The sequence below is a fragment of the Grampus griseus genome (genome assembly GCF_964374135.1).
Source record: "Grampus griseus genome assembly, chromosome: 14".
NCBI classification, from domain to species: domain Eukaryota; kingdom Metazoa; phylum Chordata; class Mammalia; order Artiodactyla; family Delphinidae; genus Grampus; species Grampus griseus.
The window spans coordinates 3,995,806-4,020,901 of record NC_139008.1 but is presented as its reverse complement, the minus strand read 5'-3'; the positions used below and the strand labels follow the sequence as shown (position 1 = coordinate 4,020,901).

General features: G+C 44.5%; 1 protein-coding gene across 1 annotated transcript in view; it reads left to right on the top strand.

Annotated features, from left to right (window-relative positions):
• Nucleotides 1-25,096, top strand: part of RNF216 (ring finger protein 216) — a 152,379-nt gene that overhangs the window by 101,417 nt on the left and 25,866 nt on the right. Inside the window, exon 13 of the mRNA XM_082671507.1 lies at nucleotides 19,270-19,367. Within this exon, the coding sequence (XP_082527633.1) occupies nucleotides 19,270-19,367 (98 nt within the window). The remainder of the gene's footprint in view (nucleotides 1-19,269; nucleotides 19,368-25,096) is intronic.

The window sequence follows — 25,096 nt, the reverse complement described above, 5'->3', positions numbered from 1 at the left end:
TGGGATAGGGAGGATGGGAGGGAGGCTCAAGAGGGAGGGGATATGGGGATATATGTATGCATTATAGCTGATTCACTTTGTTGTACAGCAGAAATTAACACAACATTGTAAAGCATTTATACTCCAATAAAGATGTGAAAGAAAAAAAAAAAACCTCTCAGTTCCAGGCACCCTACCAGAGGTGACACCTTTTCTCATTTAATGCTTATACTACTACAGGGAAATCTGAAAGTGGTAACTCTTTGAGAAGAGACTGCCCATAGCAGTAAATAGCAGCAAATACTTCCTCTTTTTCTCCAAGCCTTCTGCTACATTGTGTTGTCTTTATTCCTTTCATTGGGTTGGGTCAGCAGGTGGGGAGGGCGTGTGAACTTTAAAAGTAAAAGTGGAAGGAAATCCAATGGGATTTACCAGTTACCAGCACAGAAGTGTACCTGAAACCACATCCCAGAAACCAGCACTTTTTTTTTTTAAGGGAATTTCTGAAAACGAACTTCCTATATGTCATTTTTTTCTCCAATCTGTCCACCCAGCATGGTGAGCCATAAAATCCTTCTAACAGAGCAAGTCTGTTTGTCTGTCTCAGGGAAGAGGAAGAAAAAGGAAACTAGAGAGATTGTGTTGTCCTGAGGGGTCCAAAAAAGAGTGAGTGCGGGCCACGTTCAAGGGAACAGGACAACAGACTCCACAAGGGAAAGGCTCACATGTGACCTCTACTTCCTTATGAAAGTCCATTTCTGAAAGGGGAAATGAACGTCATTGGAGAAAGAGTGGGATAGAGGGGTCAACAGGGAGGCGAGCGAGAAGATGAAAAAATGCAGACAAGTAGGGCCTGTCACAGGAGTGCGGGGAAAAGGCAGCCACTGAAGGGAAGTAATGAGAAGAATTGTTCTCCTCCCTGTCCTGCTTTAATGCTCTCATTGGCTATTTCCTACCACAACCCCTACCGCTCCTTCAGGAACATGTTCTCCTCCCAAGTTTTCCAGAAATCATTACCAGTTTCAGTATCAAAAATGGTCATATGAACTGTAACTACCAGTTTTAACAACTCTACGGAGGATCTTTCTTCCTGTATGTATACTCTAAGGCCTGAATACCTTGCCTTAAGCCCAGCTAAAGATAGTATTGGTACTAGTATTGGAAAGATAGTATTGGTGCACTCCAATTGGATATCCACCTAAGAGTTCCTTTTTCTGTAAATTAAAACTGAAGTTTTTAGTTCCAGGAAGTTGCTACCAACTTGTGATCTTATGTTTCATGAATGATGCAATTCTAACCCATCAATAATTAACGAAATTTGAGCCAAGAATTATCTGAGTGTTATCTAGTGGCTGAATGGGCTCAAACTTGAGCCAATGCTTGGTTCCAGGAAGCCTGACACTAGCAGGGCTTTGGATTCCTATCACTGTAGGACTACAAAATGCCAGAAATTCTGTAGTGAACTGTGAAAGACATCACCAGAGAGAAATGCAAGTAGGATGTGCCTCGATACTCAGGCAGAGAGAGATGGGTGTGATGTCATTAAGTAGCCCGAAAGAGAGATTGCCCGTCCCTAAGGCATAGCAGTTTTACCCGCTTTCTTTCATTTGTCATCTTTCCATTTTAGAAACCTAATCTAGTGCCTTAATGACCCCCACCACTCAGAAGCTTCCTATCTCTTCCTCTCTGCCCTGCATGCCAACCCTGGAGCACCCTGGGGCTCTGACCTGTGCCCCTTTGCGTTTGTCCCCACTCGCCCTGGGTGACCTCATCCAAGCTGTCTTAAATGCCTTCTGCATGCCAGAGCCTCATACATCTGGACTCCAGCCCCACCCCTCCCTGAGCTCTTAGCCTAACAAGTTCAAACCACACCGCCAAACAGTTCCCCAAATCCACCACATAAAATCTAAATCTGTCATGTTTTCTTCAAAAAGAACTCCCTTCTCCTTGAGTCCTGGGAAGAAAACAAACATGATTACAATAATGTCCCCATCTTCTAGTTCATCAAATGAGGGAATACAGATAAATCCAGGCTTCACTTGATTAATCCCATTATTAAACATGGCATTTGCTGTTACAGTTCCAGATACTGTGTCTCTGTGATGTCTTCCTTTTCAATTCTTGTTTTCTTGACAAGGGTTTCATAAAAGTACACTGACAACATCTCATAAAACGTGAATCCTAAAAATTTAAGATGAGTTTGATGAGACCTAGGCACCAGATCGAAAAAGGCAGTAACATACCACATACCTGGTCTCCAACTGCACTAACCTCATGGGTTGGATTTCGTGAGAAAGCCCGTTAATGAGAACTGACTGAATATGTCCTCGTCAGAGAGGCTTGTCGTCTAGTAAAATGAGAAGACATGGCACCTGTCTCCTCCACCCTAGCATCTAAAGACTGTGTTGTTGGGTCTGCATGGTGCTCTGCATAGGCTGGAAGCTCCACCCTCAGGGAAACTGAACACAGAGTCAGGGGATTGACCTAGTACCCCCACAGCCCCCTCGGACTTGTCTGCTGAGGCACGGTGCCACTCCCCGTACCGTGTTGGCCCAGCAGGCGAAGCTAATCTGGCTGGGAGAGGGCTGTAAGGTCAAGCCAGGGCAGGTTTTGTAGTCATTGCCATTTTTGAGAAGAATTTTCCACAGCTGCCTGTTTTCATCTTCCACACTGAAATAGTGGCAGGAGCTAATCAGAAAAGGCTTTGAAGCATCCAGAATAGTTACCATCACAGTCTGTGATGCTTTGTCCTCCAAGGTGAGCCTAGAGATTTGCCCTCAGATCAGTCTATTTTTATTTGAGATCCAGTTCTAAAACACTTAGTTATCTAGTTTTCAACTCCTTAACAATAGATGAGGAGAAAGAAGGAGCATGCTGGGCAGTCATAGAAACAGCAGCAAAAAAGGGCGCCTCCTGAAAGCAAGGAAAAAACTGTCTATCCGAAACAAACATGAGGACTGCAAAGGCCCAGCAGTCCGGGGACATTCTGGGTAGGGACAGACTTGGTAGACTCCTTATGGCTCAGAGTGGCTGGCATACACCGAGACCATAACTGTGAGTCACCAAGAAAAGATTGAATTGTGTCCTCTTCACTCTAAGAATTTCATCCCAAGTGAAAAGTCCTGGTGTCTGTAAAGCTGTCCAAGAAATACAGAACCACATGTACCCTAGGATCACAGATTCTACAGGGTCCTCTTACACTTATCAGGACACATCTTTCTGAGTATGTGCTATTCTTATTATTTTGATTTTTTATTATTCAAGGTTTTTTCTAAAGTATTCTAAAACTCAGTCATATTTAGACCAAGTCAATGAAATAAATCCCCAGACCTAACCAAAATAAAAGTATTAGTGAAAGATACACCCCAGAATACACCCACACTCTGTGCTTACACCCTGATCATCGTGCTTTGCTTTTTGATTTGCAAATATGGAGGTTAATCCAGTCCTTCTACAGCTGCTTTTAAATCCTAGGGAGGGTGGGGGCAGTAATAGCAGTTTGAGCCCAGGATGTATGAATGGTGTGTTTTAGTCTTGGGGTGAGGACTGGAACCCCAAGTCCACGAATCTAAATCTAAATCAGTCACACTCTCCACCTACGAGCGCACCATCAGAACCAGCTGCAGAAGACCCCTCTTGTTTTACTGGGTTTTCTGCACCTCCAATCCCTACTCCTATCTCCTCCCCCTTAGACACCCATTTTAAATATTCAGTATATGTCCTTGGATATGTGCGTATCTTGAGAAAATAGAGTTCTATGCCTGTATGATTTTCATTTACATAAATGATATGTGCTGTAGATCTCATTCTGTTCTTTTTTTCATACTGTTTTTGAGGTCTTTTCTGCATTGCTTTTTGTGAATGTTTCTCCTTGCCTGCATAGCATCTTGTTATCCATTCTCCTGTGTACCGTAGCACCTCTCTACCATCCTAGACCCCTGAATGCATCCTTATGGGCCTGGGGAAGCAACCCTAGGTGGAGGTGGCCAGGCAGTTGACACCCTCCTGCTGTACTCAGCGGTTCCGTTTGACACACAGCCTCACCAGCACCTCACGTGGATTGACTTTCTGATTGTTGCCAGTCTGCTTAGTATAAAGTGTTTTCATATACATTTTTCTGGTAATGTTTTTTATTTTTTTTTATGGAAGTATAGTTGATTCATAATGTTCCAGGTGTATAGCAAAGTGATTCAGTTGTGTGTGTGTGTATTCTTCAGATTCTTTTCCATTATATGTTGTTATATTTAATATAGTTTCCTGTGCTATACAGTAGGTCCTTATTGTTTATCTGTTTTATGTGTAGTAGTGTGTGTCTGTTAATCCCAAATTTATCCCTCCTACCTCCTTCCGCCTTTGGTAACCATAAGTTCGTTTTCTATGTCTGAGAGTCTATTTGTGTTTGGTAAATAAGTTCATTTGTATCATTTTTTTAGATTCCACATAAAAGCAACATCATATAATATTTGTCTTTCTCTGTCTGACTTAACTTCACTTAGTATGGAAGTCTCTGGGTCCATCCATGTTGCTGCAAAAGGCATTATTTCATTCTTTTTTATGGCTGAGTAGTATTCCATTGTATATACACCACATCTTCTTTATCCATTCATCTGTCAGTGAACATTTAGTTTGCTTCTATGTCTTGGCTATTGTAAATAGTGCTGCTGTGAACATTGGGGTGCGGGTATCCTCTCAAATTAGAGTTTTTGTTTTTTCTGGGTATATGCCCAGGAGTAGCATTGCTAGATCATATGGAAACTCTATTTTTAGTTTTTTAAGAAACCTCCATCCTGTTCTCCTTAGTGACTGCACCAATTTACCATCCCACCAACAGTGTAGGAGGGTTTCCTTTTCTCTACACCCTCTCCAAAGTTTATTTATAGACTTTTTGATGATGGTCATTCTGACTGGTGTGAGGTGGTACCTCATAGTAGTTTTGATCTGCATTTCTCTAATAATTGGCGATGTTGAGCATCTTTTCATGTGTCTGTTGGCCATTTGTCTTTGGTAACTTTTAAAGTTGCACATCTCCCCTCTCATATCTTTAACCCATTTTTCTATCATATTTCTTATTTTTTTTTTTACTTCCCAATTTTTGCCAGTTCCCTGTTCATTCTAGACATTAATCTTGTTTCAGTTTTAAGTGCTCCAGATATCTTCTAGTCAGTCACACATCTGTTAACCCTGGTCTATGGTGTCCTCCTTAGGATAAAGCTACTCAGTTCAGTTGCTTCACCTGTGTAGTGGGTGCTTTGCGGAATTGTTTAAGAAATCCTTTCCTAACCAAGGAACACACAGATATTTGCCTACATGTTCTTCTATTAGCTTTAACATTTGAGGAAGTTTCTATGCCTTCCCTGTCCCAGAGAGCCTTACTGACCTGTGCAGCACAACTGTTAGTCCAGACCTCTTTGGGGATGTTTTCTCATTTTATTATAACTATATTCACCTCTTGGGCTCTTCTGGTAGGGCATAAACCATCTGTGGGGGCGGGAAGGAGGTGGAGGTACAGGCTCGGGGAGCAGCCAGGCTGCCTCCTGCGGAAACAGGCCACCGTGAGTGGCCTACAGGGTCTCCCTCTTTGGAAACCTTTGCTCATAAGGTGGAAAGCCTAGGTCAGAGACCTCTGTGAGCTGTCCTATCCAACGTCCACCAAGGGGTATTTTGAACCCTAAGTCCTGACCCTGGGTGCTGGTACCACTGCCAGCTGTACAGAATGCCCCCTGAAACTGCACTCCACCTTAGAATCAGCACTTCCACTGAACTACCTGTGATTGAGGTCTCTGCTTCCTCCTTCCTCCTGTGCTCAGACCTCATGGCTCCTCCTCTACCTGGGCAGCCTATTGGAACCCCAGCTGCATAAATCTCCCAGCCTGTTGCCGGACCTGCCACTGGGGAGGGCTGCTAACTAAGGTGGTCTCCACTCCTTCTCACAGGCCTGTGTGGCGGGGCCTGGTTTCTCTACTTTTCTGGCTTACAGTGCATCATCACACCAGGCTAAAATACAAGTGAACAGTATGTTCAAAAGACCTTTTTTTCTAACTTTGTCAAAGAAGAAAAAAACAACAAAAGTGTGCATGCTGTCTACTCAGGAATGCCCAGGAAACTGGGCAGCCTATTAGGTGAGGGACATTAATTACCATTTATTTACCCTTGAAGAGTAGTCATGACTATCCTAGAGGAAAGCCATCAAGGCCAGACCTCATAAGGAGGCAGTGCGGGGATCTGGGCAAGGTTTCTCAAAGCATAATCTGTAAGCCAGCTGTAGCAGTGTCCCAAGAAGCTGCTCTATGTGCAGGTTCGTGGGCCCGCCCAGCACCACAGCGTTAGAACCTGCATCTTCTATTAGCAACCCCAGTGATTTTTGTGCACACAGAAAGTGAGTGCCAGGGTCAAGGGTTTTGTCTGACACTACTGATCCAGAAGCTGAATTTTACACTGACCCAAGCCAAATCCGCACAAGATTAAAAGAGAAAACAGAATGCAGCTAGAGTCCCAGATGTAACTGCCACATAGACACTTAGGTTGGCCTTCCAGCACATGCTGTCTGTCCCCAAAGGCACATCTAAGAGGGAGCGCAAGGCAGGGGACAGGTCCAGTCATCTCATGGCTGTTTGTCACGGCTGCAGGATGGTAGCTGTGACAAGGCCAGAGATACTTGAGCTGGCTGGTGCAGTTACCTCTTCTTTAGAGCATGTGGAGTCAGGCTGACAAATCCTTCATTTCTTCTTTTTCTAACCTCAGGTAGCTCAGGTAATATCCTTCTGTTTCTCAGGTTGTGAGGCTGTTCATTAGGCTGTAGCACTCTTGTCCTTGACCATGCCTCTCCTGTTTGATTTGTAGACTTGCTCCCTGAGCCCTTCTGCCACTTGTCTGTCTCCCGCAAGAAATACGTAGCATCTCCCGGTTTAACACTGAGGCAGAGGGTCACCTCTCTCCAAGTGGCCTTTATTGTCCGTCTGCCCCTCAGCACCCCTGCCCAGCTAGCTAACACCATGAAAATATAGAGGAGGTCTCGAAGCGTATTGTGGGAGGTACATCTTTTGGTTTTCCTGAAATCTGGAGCCTCCCTTCCAGGGCATGTTGACAGTGGAGTGAGAGCAGGGAATCTTCCTTCCAGGCCAGGATTCCCAGAAGCTCCAGGAAGCCCAGGAGTTGCCCTTTTTTTTTAAAAAAAAATTTATTTATTTATTTTTGGCTGTGTTGGGTCTTCGTTGTTGCACATGGGCTTTCTATAGTTGCAGCTAGCGGGGGCTACTCTTCATTGCAGTGCACAGGCTTCTCATTGCAATGGCTTCTCGTTGCGGAGCACGGGCTCTAGGCGTACAGGCTTCAGTAGTTGTGGCGCACGGGCTTAGTTGCTCCACGGCATGTGGGATCTTCCTGGACCAGGGCTCAAACCTTTGCCCCCTGCATTGGCAGGCGGACTCTCAACCACTGCGCCACCAGGGAAGTCCCCCAGGAGTAGCCCTTGGAGTGAGCACTGGGCTTGTTTCTGTCCAAGTTCTAACAATGTTTATTTTTGACAGTCGAAGTGACCTTTTATTAGATCCGCCACTTCATAATACATTGCTTTGCTCCTGAGCCCTCCTGAAGACTGTTGTTCTACCTGATTCTCATGCATTGTTCCTCACTAAAAGCATTACCTCTAGGGTAAACTGGAGATGGGTCCATTTTTCAATTCCTCACAGCTGGTCCCTGGAAGAAAGAGCCTCTCTGATTCTTTAGAGAAACTTTTTGGTTCTTGAATAAATGAATGAATCCTAAGTTGATGGTTTTCAGACTGTTTTAACTGTGACCTATAGTAGGAATATATTTTACCATAGAACCAACACATGCATAAACACATATATGTATAACGAAAACAATAGTTTTACAAAAAACAAATGCCTGACATGTGGTTGCACTCTAGTATCTTCTTTTCCGTTCTAGTTTTTTTTTTATCATAATCCACTGAAATGATTTCATAACCCACCAGTGGTTTGTAGTCCATAGTTTAAAAATCATAGCTGTAAGTGGCTGGTTCCACAGACTTGCACTGTGTTGAGCGTCCGCCATGAGCAAACCCCTTTGGACAGGGCTTAGTCACAACCTCTGCCCTCCCGCCCTTTCAAGGCTGTGAGCGCAGCACAAGGGAGGAGAGGCCCAGGGCCCAGGTGGAGGTGTGGCTCAGAGACCTGAGAACTCGCCAGGAAAGGGGAGCCAGCAGATGGGGGTTCTTTGGGACTTAACTCACTCAAGTCCTTGTAGAGGGAATCCTCTTTAACCTGTTTACTCTGGGTACAGGCCAAAGTCCTTATCATTACCTCCCAGGCCCCAGACACCCTGCCCTCCTTACAGCTTACTGGCCTTTCCACCTCCCTTCTTGCTGTTTCCATGGCCTGGAATTCTTTCCCCCAGACATCACAAAGCTTACTTGCTTTCCTAAGTCTTTGCTTAAATACACCTTCTCAGAGAGGCCTTCCCCAACCACCCACTTTAAAATTATGAATAATTTCCCTTTCTGCAACCCAATGCTAACATTCTTCCTCCCTGTGTTTTTCTCCTAAGCACCTATAATCTTATCTCACTGTGTATTTTACTTATTTGACATATGGTGTGACCTTCCCTCCATCCCCAGTAAATTCTCTGAAGATAGGGGATTTGTATTTGTCCATTTTATTCCCCAATGCCCAGAGCAGTAATCAGATTATATTAATGTCCACCTCCTGGCATTGCCCCGGGTGTTGCTTATATTGTCCCATTGGTTCTGTTAAGTGGACATTCTAGAGAACGTTATCAGTATTTGAACTTACATTTATTTCAGGAAACATTTACCTCCCACTTTTTATCTTAGAAGTCCTGGTCCCTATAGTATAGTAAAGAGCAGGCAGCTGTGGCCCTGATGTAATGGGCTTTTCCCAGTCAGTATTTCTCAAGCGTTACCCTTTTACCAGGCAGCGTAAATCTCTTTAAGTCTCCGTACCTTTATAGCTTTCTATCCCTAGAGGGCAGCATTAGCACAGAAACCAAATTTATAAACCACCTATTCTGATTTGTCACCTAATCCTGGTGGATCCAAAGGAAGGGAGTGCTTGACTTCTTTCTAATCTGTAGGAGTAAGATTTGGAGATTTATTTTTTCAAAGTCTGCTTCTGTGCATAGAAATGGTAGGGTGTGCATCCAGTGCACACATTTTTTTAAATCTCCATAGTTTGTGTGTGTGACCATCAAAAAATAAGAACAGTATGGAATCTTCCCCAAAGAAGCCCATTCCACAGTAATGTTGCCCAGAGCTGTTGCTGGGTCACACCCAGATTTGAATTTCTACATTCAGAAATCAAAAGGTTCTTCTGCCTCAGAGTGATTATTTACTTTGAGGAAAGAGAGAAACCCCCTGCAAGGAGAGCTTGGCTTCTTGTAGAGGCATGATGTAATCCAATAATTACAAGACATCATTTAAAGAATTAATGTTCAAATTTTGTTTGTCCTTTAAGAAAAGTGGGCCCAGGCATCATATACCCAGAGAAAACCATAATTCAAAAAGACACATGCACCCCAGTGTTCATTGCAGCACTATTTACAATAGCCAGGTCATGGAAGCAACCTAAATGCCCATCGACAGACGAATGGATAAAGAAGATGTGGTACATATATACAATGGAATATTACTCAGCCATAAAAAGAAACGAAATTGGGTCATTTGTAGAGATGTGGATGGACCTAGAGACTGTCATACAGAGTGAAGTAAGTCAGAAAGAGAAAAACAAATATCGTATATTAACACATATATGTGGAACCTAGAAAAATGGTACAGATGAAGCAGTTTGCAGGGCAGAAACTGAGACACAGATGTAGAGAACAAACATATGGACACCAATGGGGGGGGGTCGGGGTGTGATGAATTGGGAGATTGGGATTGACATATATACACTAATATGTATAAAAGGGATTGACTAATAAGAACCTGCTGTGTTAAAAATAAATTAAATTAAATTAAAAAAAATAGTGATTAAGAAAAAAAGAAAAGTGGGCCCAGGCAGACTGGACTGGTCTTGTTGGGGTGAGAGGTGGGCAGGAGGAACCTGTGATCTGACCTCAGGTGGTAACTGACCTTCCAGAGCCCCTGGGTGGGAGAAGGAAAGAGCCAGGCTGACTGTGATTTTTTTAAATTTATAAATTTATTTATTTTTGGCCGTGTTGGGTCTTCGTTGCTGCGCAGGCTTTCTCTAGTTGCAACGAGCGGGGGCTACTCTTCGTTGTGGTGTGCAGGCTTCTCACTGCGGTGGCTTCTCTTGTTGTGGAGCACGGGCTCCAGGTGCGCGGGCTTCAGTAATTGTGGCACACAGGCTCAGCAGTTGTGGCTCGTGGGCTCTAGAGTGCGGGCTCAGTAATTGTGGCGCATGGGCTTAGTTGCTCCGCCGCATGGGGGATCTTCCCGGACCAGGGCTCGAGCCCTTGTCCCCTGCATTGGCAAGCGGATTCTTAACCACTGCACCACCAGGGAAGTCTTGACCGTGATTTTTGAGTCTTAATCTCTCTAAAGTAGAGGCTCGCACAAGCAGTATAGTTGGTGAAGCTCCTTTCATTGGAAATGAAGAGAGATCAGTTTCCACATATTGGAGCTATAGGAGAAAATCAACAAAGAATGTCTTATTTGAAATATATGCAGTACTTTCTCAAGCACCATCTGCAGGCATTTGGCCATTAGCTTCTTGGTAATAACTGATCTGTAAGTTTTATGCATTAGGTTGGGGAAGGTGATTAGAGAGCAAAGAAAGGAACCACAGTGGAAAAGGCATAGCCTGTATCCTTAAGGCATAAACTCTAAAGAATTAACTGGAAATTGTCTTACATATATGATTTTCTCATAAAATCATCATTATATTTTGTATAACTATAAAGAAAAAGATATGATAGGGAGGAACTAATGTTCTTTTGGGAAGGGGTTCAGTTTACTAAGAGGTTTCATATGCCTTTTTCCCACGTAAAATGCATACGTCCCAGGAGCAGGGGTGGGGTTGTATTTGTAACTCTGTATGGAGAGGAATGTGCTTTGTCTTGCCAGCCTTCATCTCTCTGTAATTTTTCATACCTTCAGCCCCTTGCTTGTCTCAGACCTAGTGTAAGGCCCTGGAAACCCAAAGATAGCTGAGACACAGTGTAGAACATTGTAAGCTCCTTTCAGTCAGGAATTTTGCTGGCTTACTCACCAGTGTATCCCCATGTGGCACATAACAGGCACTCAAAAGATAACATTTTTTGAATATATGAATTGAACCCTCCATTCCAAGCCTGTCTGTAGTGATCAGCAGGGCATAGTCTGTGCCTGCAAGGAGTGCTTGGCTCCTTGGAGATGTGATGTAACCAGATAATTACAAGACACTATTAAAAGTGCTACTGTGATAGAGTTGGAGCCAAGGGCTCCAAGAGTCCAGAGAAAGAGTGCCAACTTTTGCCCGTGTCATTTGGGTTTTCCAGAGCCCCCGGTACTTGAAATGAGAGCTGATGAGTAGTTGTTGCCAGCAGAGAAAGGACACCTAGGCAGAGCTTTGCGAGGTTGAGGGTGTTGAGCGTGTGGCAGTGGCAGGAGGCCAACAGTGCTGGCCTTGGGTGCTGGCTCAGGACGGACGTGAGACCTGGGACGGCTGTTTCTCTGAGCTTCTCTCCTTCTTCTCTCCTGGCTCACTTGACCATCCTCCATCCTGCTCCCACTCCTCTACCAGATACCCTTCAGGTTTGAGCTGACACGCCACCTCTGCGCAGGGCTGTTCTTCACACCTCTTTGCCCCTCACCTTGCTTTAGTTCCCCTGGGTGCTCCTTGTCTTCCTATAGACTAGACGTTTATCTATTTGGCGATCCACCCACTCCAGCACTCCCAGAATGTAGACTCGGGGAGGGCAGGGACTTCATTTGTTCAGTGATCGTTTGCTCAGAACAGTGCCTGGTCCTCGTGGCAGCGCTCAGGAGGTATTTGTTGAAGGGGGCGAGGGAGGGAAAGTGAAGGTGTCCTTACTCCTTTCAGTGCAGAAATTGTCTGCACTGAATCACAGGGTTGGTGATGGTACATCATCTCAAGCATTCTCACTAGCAAGTCTTCATGTATTCTAATCCTGGCCGCCTTTGGGGAAGTGAGCGGCCAGTATTTACAAGTAAAGTGCCAGGGGCTGGTTGAGGGAAGGACCAGGTAACTGATATTTGGTTCCGGTGTGGAATACTCATGTTTGTACATCTAATGGGAATCTAAAAACACACTTCCGTCAGTGCCCCGCCAGACATGCAACTGGCTGAAAGCGACAGGAACAGCTACTTCCTCACGTGTGTCCAGTCCGGGATTACTTTGTGATTAGCAGGTTCCTATCATTATCATTAATAAAAGGTGTCCTCGTGTTTAATCCCAGTCCATCCTGCCTCTTAATGGGTCATTCCCAGCTCTCCAGGAAACGCAGGGAAGCAGGCATCCTGCACAGCTGCAGCTCAGTGTCCACACCTTTGCTACCCTGACGCTTGGTTCTACGTGACCTCACTGACCTTTCGTCTGTGGTCTCCTTACACAAGATGCCCATTGTAACCTCAGGGCTTCCAGTAAACAATGACCTGTTCTTGCTCACAGACACCGTGCTGGAATCAGTGAGAATAGAGTGGGGAGTGTAAATGGATTTGAGCAGACTTGAGTCCATAGCTCTGTGACCTTAAACAAGTTAATTTGCCTCTCTGAGCCTTCCTTTCTCATTTACTTAAAAAAAGGGGGGGGGGTGGATAATGGCCAGTACTTCCCTTGTAGAATTGCTGTGAAGACTAAGTGAAATGTGTGTGTAAACAGCCTGTACCAAAAGGTGTATAGGTCTGAAACCTTGAACCAGGGTCTCGGGTGAGATGTCTGAGTTCAAGACTCTTGTTAAAGATGTTCCATACCATATAGATGACATTTCAATGAGAAACTCATCTAAAGAGCCAAAACTGAAAAAAACAATCTCCTTTTTAAAATAATAATGAAGTCCCTTTCTGAAATCGTGTAGGAAAAGTGGTCCTCTTATTCCTAACAAGAAAAGATAGGTATGTTGCCGTTTGCTGGTCACAGGTCAGCCTCACCTCTGCCAGGCTCAGCATTGGCACAGCTTGGTTCAGGAGGGAGGTTGTGGCCTTATTTGTGGAGGGCTGTGGAGGAAGTCTGCCCAAGAACTGAATCCAGACTCTAGGGCTTGTTCCCCTAAAAGTTATTTACCAGACCCTAGTTCAGTGAGGGGGTCACTGCAAGGTCCTACAACCTAGCAAGCCATCAGCCGCCAGAGTGATCTTTTGAAAATGTGAATTAGATCATTGCACTTCCCACCTATTTAGCCTGGCTTTCCAAACACCTCCCTCCAGCCTCAGCGGCTGCACCAGGATTCACCACTGTCTACTCTCAGCTCTCCCCCTTGGGCTCCAGCCAATACCAACTCCCTCTGTGCTCCTTGAATGAGACAGGCCCTCACCTGTGCCAAAGCCTTCACACATCCTCTCCCCTCTGCCTGGAACACCCTTCCCCCGTATCTGGCTAACTCTGCTCATCCCTCAGGGCTCAGCTTCAACATCACATCCTCACAAAGCCTTTCCTGATCGCTGGGCTAATTTAACTCCGCTCTTCTACAGCACCCAGTGCTTTTCCTCTGAATGTTCCTGTCACAGTTGTAGCTGTATGGATATCCAGTTTGTCTAATGTCTGTTTTCTTCAGCAGAACATAAGCTGCAAGAAGTTAGACACTGAGTCTAACTTTCTTAATGCTGTATCCCCAGCATCTCATACAGCCCTCAACCAATGATAAAAATTCAGCAAATATTGAGAGTGAATAAATAAGCTCGTTTAAAATTAAACTTCTGTTCTCACCTCTGCCTCCCACCCTCACTCAGATCTGCTCCTCCTCCTTCATCACTTGATCCAAGTCCATGTTTTCCCCAACCCAGTCCCATAGACTCTTCAGTTGCTGCTTAACTGTCCTCTTGCCTCTAGTCTCAGCCTCTTCAGTGCATCAGTGCATTTGGAAACGCAAGCCCAGGCAGGTTGCTGCCACGTCTGGATCCCTTCCATGACTTTCTGATAGCTAGGGTAGTAGATGGCACAACTTTGCGATTGCTCTCTGTATTGGAAAAAAATGTGTACAGCAGAATTCCCCCCAAAGTATGTATTTATTTATTTATAAATTATGTGTCTGTACTACTGTTGTAACATACATTGCAAAATATACATAAATACAGAAAATTGTAAAGGGTAGGATGAAATAAATACTCTTAAATAATTTTATTTAAAAAACAATTTTTTTTTTTTTTTTTTTTTTGCGGTACACGGGCCTCTCACTGTTGTGACCTCTCCCGTTGCGGAGCACAGGCTCCGGATGCGCAGGCTCAGCGGCCATGGCTCATGGGCCTAGCCACTCTGCGGCATGTGGGATCCTCCCGGACCAGGGCACGAACCCGTTTCCCCTGCATCGGCAGGCGGACTCCCAACCAATGCGCCACCAGGGAAGCCCAAAACAAAACAATTCTACTTAATAATATGAAAACCTTTTGTGTTCATTAAAATATTAACACTTTGAATATGTTTCATTGTTGAAATGTTTGATTGAGAGTCTGGTTCTATTACTTTTTTTGGCCATGCCGTGTGGCTTGTGGGAACTTAGTTCCCGGACCAGGGATTAAACCCACACCCTCAGCAGTGAAAGCACAGAGTCCTGACCACTGGACCTCCAGAGAATTCCCTGGTTCTACATTTTATGTACTTTAATGGCTGTTGTAGCTGGGAAAGGCACTTCCCTAAGAGATGTCAGTCCAGATGTGAGGAGTACTTTATTGGTTGTCTGGATGTTCTCATCACTCATGATACTGTTGTATTTTAATTTTTGTTTTTTTTGGCTGCATCGGGTCTTCGTTGCAGCACGAGGGACCTTCTTTGCGGCGTGCAGGCTTCTCTCTAGTTGAGGCGCACAAGCTCAGTAGTTGTGTTGCGCAGGCTTAGTTGCCCCGCAGCATCTGGGATCTCAGTTTGCTGACCAGGGATCGAACCTGCATCCCCTGCATTGTAAGGCGGATTCTCTACCACTGGATCACCAGGGAAGTCCTCACAATACTGGTTTTATTCAGTCCCATGAAGACACCAACTCCTCAAAGAATCCTTGTCTGACTTAACCCCACCCCCTTTGCTGTCTCTTGTGTGCTCGTGTGTGCGCATGCGCACGTACATGTGTACACTATTATACTTACCTCCACTGTGCTCTACTTGGTTTGCTCACATATCTGACTTCCTTGGCATCCTTGCCGTAGAGAAAATAGAAATCCTCAAATTCCCTTAGTGAAAGGAAGGAAAGCCCACTGATTCTGCCTGAGCTTTGACTTTGCCAAGCTTTATTGATTCCCAAGGGTTCCAGCATCCATCTCATTGCCTGTTTTCCTGTCTTAAAATCGAACTCTTTCTGGCTTTGGCTAACATCCGTATGTCATTTGGGTCTTGAGGTGGGGAGAACCAGTGACTTTGACAGCTGGAAGACACATGTGGCCTGAATGCCCATAGCCCTGTGGCTTCTGGATTATGCTAAGCACTTGTGAATGGTCAGGTGCCCGGGCCTCATCTTTTACTTAAGAGGTGTGAGGATTTACGGCCCCACCAGTTTTTGAGTACCTGAGATGGCAAAGCAGAGAGCTGGAATTTCAGAGATTTGATATGAATTGGCCACAGCCCCATACCCCATATCTTAGGCCAGCAGACTTCTCTCCCCTGGATAGTGAGTCTGGAAGTTTCACTGGAGGAACCATTCAGAAATAAGTGAGCAGTTTCTAGTGTGTTCCGCTTCTGAGACAAGGCTGGAAGTCAAGCAGGAAAGATGCAGGATGCACAGGGAACCAAGAAACTTCAGAGCAGGCCTGGAGGGATGGCGAGCAAGAAGTGCAGAGTCTGGTGACTTGGACCCTTGGTCTCATCTCTCGGGTTCTTTGCCAGCAGCAGGAAGCCCTGCTATGCGTAGATGATGACCTGGACGCTGTCTGCTAGTCTTTTAGGAAGCTGTTTCTTTGAAGAAATGTCAGCTCCCTGACAGGGTCATCTGAAACCAAACTTGATCTTCTGCCTTACCCAGTAAACATTATTTAAGCAGCAGAAACTGGATGAAGAGAAGCTGTCGAGTACTTTCTTTAGAGTACAAAGTTAAGAGCTTAATGAATAGTCAAAACACCTTGACGCATCTTGCGCACTAAAGGGCAACGTAGAACTTAACCAGAAATCTCTCTGATGTCATGAGGAACATGGACTGGTAGCTGCTGAGTTAACCAGTGTGTGCATGCCTTCCTCATCAAGAAGGAAGGCGCTGCCTTCTCTGTTGTATTTGGGCCGATGATGAATTCATCTGTTTCCTCCTGATCTGAAAATTCACACAGGCGATGGGAAGCCTCTCCAATTAGATCTGACAGCCAGGATATGCATGTCCTTCATGTTTTGAAGTTACTTGTCAGCGTTGTACTCCACCTTCCAAAATGGTCCTTGGGACTTTCATTAACCTTACTTTGAAGAATTGATTATCTTCACGTTAGAAACATTGAAGAACTTTCTTCTGCCTAATATTGTTTAAGCATTTTTTGCATTTAGGAAGGAACAAAGCCTAGCTGTACTTGAGAGGGGAGAATTACAGCTTAGTGAAGTATACGCTGTGTTTAGAAGAGAGGGTACGTTGTAAAGAAACAACACACAGAAAGGTCCAGATGTAAAATTCACCCAGCCTGCTATTTGCTTGCCTTCTTTTAATTGTGGGTTTCAATGTCTAACTAGCTAGTCTCTTCAAAAGACATTTCATTTCTATTCTCTGGGACCCCTCAGCCCTTCAATGAGAAGTACATGCCTGAAAAACCACACATGGACCTACAGGAGAGCCGCTGTGACATTGGAAGTAAGCAGTGGCTTCGTGGTGACCACTCACAGCTGACTCAGCTTGGCCAGGTCATCTTGCTGTCATGGACCTGTGCCTCACCTAGAAAATGGGTTCTTCCCTTATGAAGAAGGTCCCAGGAATTAATAACTGGATCACCAGGAATGCTGGAAAGCACTCTCTAAATGCCATGCATTGTTTCCAAGATGTTATTCCTGGTGGGTGGCTAGGTTAGCATTGTTTTGAAGGTTAGGATATAGATACTAGCTCATTTATTTTCCAGCTGTTGTTTATCCTCCAGTTTCCCAGAATAGTCAGGCACAAGGTCTTTTAAAAATGGTTTTTTTTAAAAAAATGGGTTTTACGCTGCTTTACGTTTGGGTGTGTAGTAATGAAGTCAGTACTGATTTAGCTTCTGTTTACTGACAGAGATGTAGGTAGTGGACCAGAGAGCAGCATATCCCTTGGAAGCAACAGCATTTAATAGAGAATCTCTGATCAGCTCATCTCTAACCCCACCCCACCCCATGCCATTGATTGAAGCCTTTTTATGAGAGTTATTCAGGTTCTCAGTTCCTCAAGCAGTCCATTTTATTTCTCTTTCTCTTTTAAAATTTTATATTTTAATTAGGTGTAGTACAAGATACAAAAGATACAAAGAGCTTACAGTAAGAAGTCTCACCCCACTTTCCAGCCACTCGGGACAATCAGTACTACCAATTACTTGGGTATCCTTTCAGGTTGATTTTATATATCACTATATTCTCCCACCACCACCTTTTTTGATGTAGAAGTGGTAGCATCTTTACTATGTATACTACTCTGCACCTTGTTAGAGTCATCTTAGCAGTATATATTACAGAAAGTTCAGTAGTAAGTGGAGAGTACAGAGGTAGGAGATGTTTCTAGAATTGATGTGAAGATATAATCTAGCACATCTCCTGGCGAGCTCTACCCCAGGTACTTCCAGATGCTAAACGTGTACCCCCAACTCCCTGCCTGACATCTCCACTGGGTGTCCCACAGGTCCCCCTGTGTCATTACTGCCAAGATCAAACTCGGGATCTTAACACCTGCCCTCCCTCCTCCCAAGCCAGGCCTTTTCCACTGTTCCCAAGCTCCATCCATGTCGCTATTATCTTGGGTTGCACAAACCAGAAACCAAGGCATCAGGGTGATACCTCCCTCTCCTCATTCCCAGAGCCAGGCCGTCACCAAGCCAGCCAGTTTTACTTCCTAAATTTCTCTTAAATCAGTCAACTTTCCTTCATGTCCTCACCTACCTGACCGGGGCCTCCATAGTCTCTCTCCTGAATGACTTTAATAGCTTCCTAGTGTCTTACACTTCCACTCTTTTCTCCCTCTGCTCTGTTCTCCACGCAGAATCATCTTTTAAAATCACAAACCTGCTCATGTTACTTCCATGCTTGACACCTTTCGATGCTTCCCTACCACTCTTAGGATAAAGGTCAAACTGATAATCACATCCTACAAAGCGTCACATGGACAGGCTCTAGCGGGCCTCACGAGGCCTATTTTCACTGCCTGCAGTCCAGCTACAGGAACCAAACTCGGCCAGTTTCATCTACCAGAGTCTTTCTCTTACTGTTCCTCTGTCTGGAATGCTATTCTCTTTCTGCTTTCTTTGACTCTCGTCTTTCTGATCTCAGGCTCCACGTCCTCCAGCCTTCACTGTCGCCCCAGGCCAAACAAAGCTGACACCACCATTTCTTCCTTCATTGTACTTATTAGGGTTGTGGTTTCTATTTATGGAAATTAAATTGCATTAATGTTTCTTTAAATTCCTGTTACTGATGTGAGATGGTTTCTGGCACATGTGAAAATATTTTATAAACTGTGAAGAGTCCTAGAATAAAAATTAGTAATTATTTTGAATTTATGTTTATAAATGAAGTTAAGCTATGGAGGATGATATCCATGTTTATGAGTGAGGGATGACTGAGGGAATGTCTCCCTTAAGGACCCCTAGTGATCCTAATCTAGACTGTTCTTCACTTCAATTCAACACAAGTGGTCTATGCCAGACCAACACTGGAACGCTGGGCAGAACCAGACCTCAAGCAGCTCACAGTGTTTTATTTTTAAAAAACCAAGATCACATAAATTTATCTTCTGTAGTTTTTTCAGGTGACTCCTGGCATTTTAGAAAACCTTATAAACCTTGGGTGATGGGAGCGACACTTTCTTTTGATCCAAGGAGAGAAAAATTTCCCCATGCTTTCTTATAATGATTCTTGCATCTTCTATTGAGATGTCTTTAGAAATATCCCTGCTGAAAAGGAGAGAGATCCTCTGAAAGAACCAAGCCAAGTGAAGCGTGTTTCGCATTCCCGATTGTTCAACAGAGACGTATATGGGGTGTACTCACCAAGAGCTGTCTTTGTGTCTCTCCTTTATCCCCAGGAAACCTGTAGGAAGTGTCAGGGACTCTGGAAAGAGCACAACGGTCTCACTTGTGAAGAACTGGCTGAAAAAGATGACATCAAGTACCGAACATCTATGTGAGTAACATGATTCAGGGGGGCTTATTGACTGCTTTGCAACTCCCCCATTAACCTGCCTTTTGGGCAGAGGGGGCAGTGAATATTGTGGGAAAAATAAGCTCTGAAGCTACCCCAGGCTAGAATGATCTCAAGGAAGGGACCTAACCCCTGAGCCTCTGTTTCCTCATCTCTGCAGCCTCTTAGAACTATTTCTCGGTCAAATGTAACATAGTAAATCCCTGGCATATATGAATTCAATAACTTTTTCGGTTCCTCTTCTCTTTACTAATAAAATAAAATGTGTTATTACACATTTTAATTAACTTATTTTTGGCCGCGTTGAGTCTTCATTGCTGTGCGCAGGCTTTTCTCTAGTTGCAGCGAGCAGGGGCTACTCTTCGTTGCGGTACGCAGGCTTCTCATTGCAGTGGCTTCTGTTACCGAGCACGGGCTCTAGGCGCGCGGGCTTCAGTAGTTGTGGCTTGTGGGCTTCAGTAGTTGTGGTTCACGGGCTCGAGAGCACAGGCTCAATAGTTGTGGCGCACAGGCTTAGTTGCTCCGTGGCATGTAGTATCCTCCTGGGCCAGGGATTGAGCATGTGTCCCCTGCATTGGCAGGCGGATTCTCATCCACTGCACCACCAGGGGAGTCCCTTATTACACATTTTAATTAAGTCACATTGCACTACTGTTGCTTATCTGTTTTCTGTAGGAGACTGGTGGCCTGAGACATTAAGTAGAATTACAACCTCCAGAGTTCAAAATAATGCAGTCAGTAAGAAGAACATCACTGTGTAGCACTCCTTATGTGTCTGGGCACTTTACAGCTATTAAATACATTGATTTATATAATACAGAAGTCTATTTCTCTCTCATATGATAGTCCAGCCCTGCCTGGCAGGTGGGGCAGATCTGTCCCATGAGGTCATTCAAAGACCTAGGTTTCTTGATCTCATTGCTTCACTAAGGTGGTGTTCTTATCTGCATAATTGTGACTAGGTTGCAGCCACATTTGCACTCCAGCCCGTAGAAAAGGAGAGAGACAGAGACAAGTTGCCAGGCAGGCAGCTTCTAAGTTTTAAGTGAAGCAGAAATTATATATATTACTTCTGCTCATACCCTGTTGGTCTAAACTGAGTCATATGGCCACAACTTGGCTCCAAGGCAGATACCATATATAGTTTCTAGCTGGCCGAATTTTTCTCCAGCTTAAATTTGAAGGGTAAGGAGTGGGTTTTGTGACCAAGAAAATAAAGTGGGAAATGGCTATTTGGGGCAGTTAACAGTCTCCAGGTCTCCACCACAGATAGGTACTATTATCCTCATTTTACAGATGACACAACTGACACACAGAGAGCCCAAGTAAACATGGTCACACAGGTAGTAATTGGCGTAGCAGGAATTTGAACCTAGGCAAATGGCTCCATGACTTTGCTGTTTGCCACAGGTTTGGTAGGCAGAATAATGTTCCCCAAAGATGTCCCATGTCCTAATCTCTGGAACCTATAAATCTTTGGATATATTTCCTTACATGGCAGTAGGGACTTTCCAAATGTGATTCGGGTTATGGAACTTGAAATAGGGAAGATTATCGTGAATTATCCAGGGAAATCCAGTCTAATCACATGACTTCTTAAAAGCAGAGTGAGCTTTTCTCTGATCAGACAAAGATGGAATGATGGACAAAGAGTCAGAGAGACACAAGAAGAATTTTACCTCCTGTTGCTCTCTGTGAAGGTAGAGGAAGAAGGCCATGAGCCAAGGAACGTGAGAGCTTCCAGAAGCAGAGAATAACCTTCTGTTTATAGCTGCCAAGAAAATGGGGACTTCAAGTCCTACAACCTCAAAGATCTGAATCCTCTGACATTCCAGATGAGCAGCAAACAGATTGTCTCCTAGAACCTCCAGTAGGTAACATAGCCCACCAGCACCTTGATTTTAGTCTGATGAGATCCATGCTGGACTTCTGACCTATAAAACTATAAAATAATAAATTTGTGTTACATTTAGCTAATAAGTTTGTGGTAATTTGTTATAGCAGCAATAGAAAATAAATTTTGGAACCAGAAGTGGAATGCTGCTGTAACAGATACCTTAAAATGTAGAAATGGGTTTGGAATTGGGCAATGGGTAGAAACTGGAAGAATTTTGAGAAGCATGATAGAAAAATACATAGATTGCCTTGAACAGACCATTAGTAGAAATACAGACATTAGAAACCACCATTGAGGGCTCAGAAGTAAGTGAGGACCATTATGGGCAAAACCTAAATTACCTTAGAGAACACTTAAATCACCATGAACAGACTGTTAGTAGAAATATGGACACGAAAGGCAGTGCTGGTGAGGACTCAGAAGGAAATGGAAAACATGTTATTGAAAACTGGAGGAAAGGGAATCCTTGTTATATAATGGCAGAAAGCTTAGCTGACTTGTGTCCAGCAATTATGAAGAAAGTAGAACTTGTAAATGGTGAAACGACATTTAACTGAAGTTTCCAAGCACAGTATTTTTTTTTTTTTTTTGGCTCTGCTGGGTCTTAGTTTTGGCATGTAGGATCTCTATTTGCGGCATGCGGACTCTTAGTTGAGGCATGCATGGGGGATCTAGTTCCCCAACCAGGCATTGAACCCAGGCCCCCTGCATTGGGAGCACAGAGTCTTACCCACTGGACCACCAGGGAAGTCCCCCAAGCACAGTATTGAAGAGTAGAAAATGCAAGTGGAAAGAGACAGACTGAGAGGAGAGCTGTTAACAAAAAGGAACAGGCGGGACTTCTCTGGTGGCGCAGTGGTCAAGAATCCACCTGCTGGTGCAAGGGGCAAGAGTTCGAGCCCTGGTCCAGAAAGATCCCACATGCCATGGAGCAACTAAGCCCGTGCACCACAACTACTGAGCCTGCACTCTAGAGCCCACGAGCCACAACTGTTGAGCCCGCGTGCCACAGCTACTGAAGCCCGCATGCCTGGAGCCTCTGCTCTGCAACAAGAGAAGCCACAGCAATGGGAAGCCCGCGCACTGCAACGAAGAGTATCCCCTGCTCGCCGCAACTAGAGAAGGCCTGCACACAGCAACGAAGACCCAACACAGCCAAAAATAATAAATAAATAAATAAATAATTTTTTTTTTTTTAAGGAACAGGCTTGATTGTTTCTGAAAATCTCATACTCTCCAGATGATAAAAGACCCTAAAATTAAAGAGATTGACTGTCAGGAAAAGCATGCTCTAGAGAAAAAAACCAAGGCTGCCTTGAGAATGTCAGAGTGTTCATTTACACAAAGGCTCTTTGAAGAGCCTGAGAGAGTGACTCACAGATCCCCTCAGTGTAACCAGGGAGCCTCTAGGAAACTCGGGCATTATCCCTCAGCCATCTAAGCAGAAGCCAAAAGTAGAGATGGGATTATCAAGGAAATATCTGTGAATGAGCTTCATGTCTTTTTTTTTTTTTAATAAATTTATTTATTTATTTATTTATTATTGGCTGTGTTGGGTCTTCGTTGCTGTGCACGGGCTTTCTCTAGTTGCGAGGAGCAGGGGCTACTCTTCGTTGCAGTGCGTGGGCTTCTTACTGCATTGGCTTCTCTTGTTGTGGAGCACGGGCTCCAGACACTTGGGCCTCGGTAGTTGTGGCTTGTGGGCTCTAGAGTGCGGGCTCAGTAGTTGTGGAGCATGGGCTTAGTTGCGCCACAGCATGTGGGATCTTCCCGGACCAGGGATCGAACCTGTGTCGCCTGCATTGGCCACCACTGTGCCACCAGGGAAGCCCCTGAGCTTCATGTCTTGATGGAATGAATCCCTGTGACATACATGGGAGACCCACAAGGTTCTTGAGAATTTTATATCAGTAGAAACACTGCCAGGTTGGACTGAAAGAGACAGTACAAAATGAAAGAAGTCTGTCAGACCCCCAAAATTCTATAAGCAGCAGATAGGCTGATTAAAAACTACTCAGCTGCAAACATATGCTACCTTTCTTGAAAAAGGAAGGATTATTCCTCTTCAAGCCATGAACAGAGCTGTGAGCCACAGAGGATTGTGCTCAGAGCTGAAATATAAGGGAGTTTGCCCAGCTGGATTTCTAAATTTATTAGGAATGGTGGCTCCTTTTTTCCTTCCATTTTCTCCCCCTTTGAACCAGAATATCTATAAATGCTGTCCTAGGCCTGTCCCATCATTGTATTTTAGGAGCAGATAATTTGTTTCTTTAGTTTCCCAGGCCCACAAATGGAGAGGAAGTGTGTCCCATAGTGGATCATACCCAGAGTCTCATCTATACCTAATTTAGATGATGAAATTTGAGTTGATGTTATACTGGATGAGATCTTTGGGGTCCTTGAGATGAGGTCACTGTAGTTTGCATGTGGGATGGATATCAGTCTTAGGAAGCCAGAGGGCAGACTATGTTAGAGAAGAGAAAATGGCCTCCAAAGATAATCCATGCCCTAATCCCCAGAACCTGTGGTTTGTTTTGTTTTGTTTTTCATCTCACATGGCAAAAGGCTTTGCAGATGTGATTAAGGTTACAGTAAACAAAAGAAAACTAATTCAGCCACATACATAGTAATCACAAATACCACGCCAACTAGAAAAATCTGGTACTGCTTCGTCACATCCAGGCTTATCCCTGTCAGCCAGCCTTTATATTTTAGAGTGACCACCACCCTGACCAGTGGCATGGCCTTGAGTGATGAACGTGTCAAAAAATGTTCTTTTTTCAAAGTCATCATCTTGTCTGGCAGTATTCTAGCAGTTGTGCTATCGCCTAAAACACTTTAAACTTCTCATTTGGAATTGTCTTTCAGCCGGTTTACGAGCCAGCTCCCCCCAAATCTGTTCTTGTCATTGTGGACATGTCATATCTAGTTTGAGTTGGGAGGAACGGATGATTTCTGTTGTTGCTGTTTGAGCCTTTGTTTTGCCTTGAAGAAGGATGTCTTATTCATGAAGTCAGTACAGATTTATTGAGTGCTCACCCTGGATAGCTGTAGTTAAGAACCTTAGGCAAATTTTTAAATCTTTCTGTGCCTAAATTTCCTTATCTGTAAAGTATAGAGCATAATCATATCTACTTGTAGGGTTGTTATGAAGATTAAAATACCCAGAATGGTTCTTGCCACGTGAGAAGTCTGTATATATAATAAGCATTAGCTCTTTGTCGTTGCTGTTTTCTTTTTTAAGCAGGAAGCCCTGGTTTATAAACGTGACGAAGCACATAAACAGACAACCCCTTGTACCCAGGGCCTGCTCAAGCCTGCTCATACGTACTCTACTTGCAGTTGGTAATGGAGCATTGCCCAGCTCCATAAGCTGGTTCTTCTTTTTTTTTTCCTTCTTTTTTTTTTGCAGTACGCGGGCCTCTCACTGTTGTGGCCTCTCCCGTTGCGGAGCACAGGCTCCGGACGCGCAGGCTCAGCGGCCATGGCTCACGGGCCCAGCCGCTCCGCGGCATGTGGGATCTTCCCGGACCGGGGCATGAACCCGTGTCCCCTGCATCGGCAGGCGGACTCTCAACCACTGCGCCACCAGGGAAACCCTATAAACTGGTTCTTGATCAGGCATTTAGACTACTCCAAGACTCGGTCACAGACCCAGAGATGTTTCTCAGAAGGAGAAGACTTGATTACTTTTTTTTTTGGCCACACTGTACAGATTTCAGGATCTTAGTTCCCCAACCAGGGATCGAACCCGCCTCCACAGTAAAAGTGCCACATCCTAACCTTTGGACCACCAGGGAATTCCCAGAGTTGG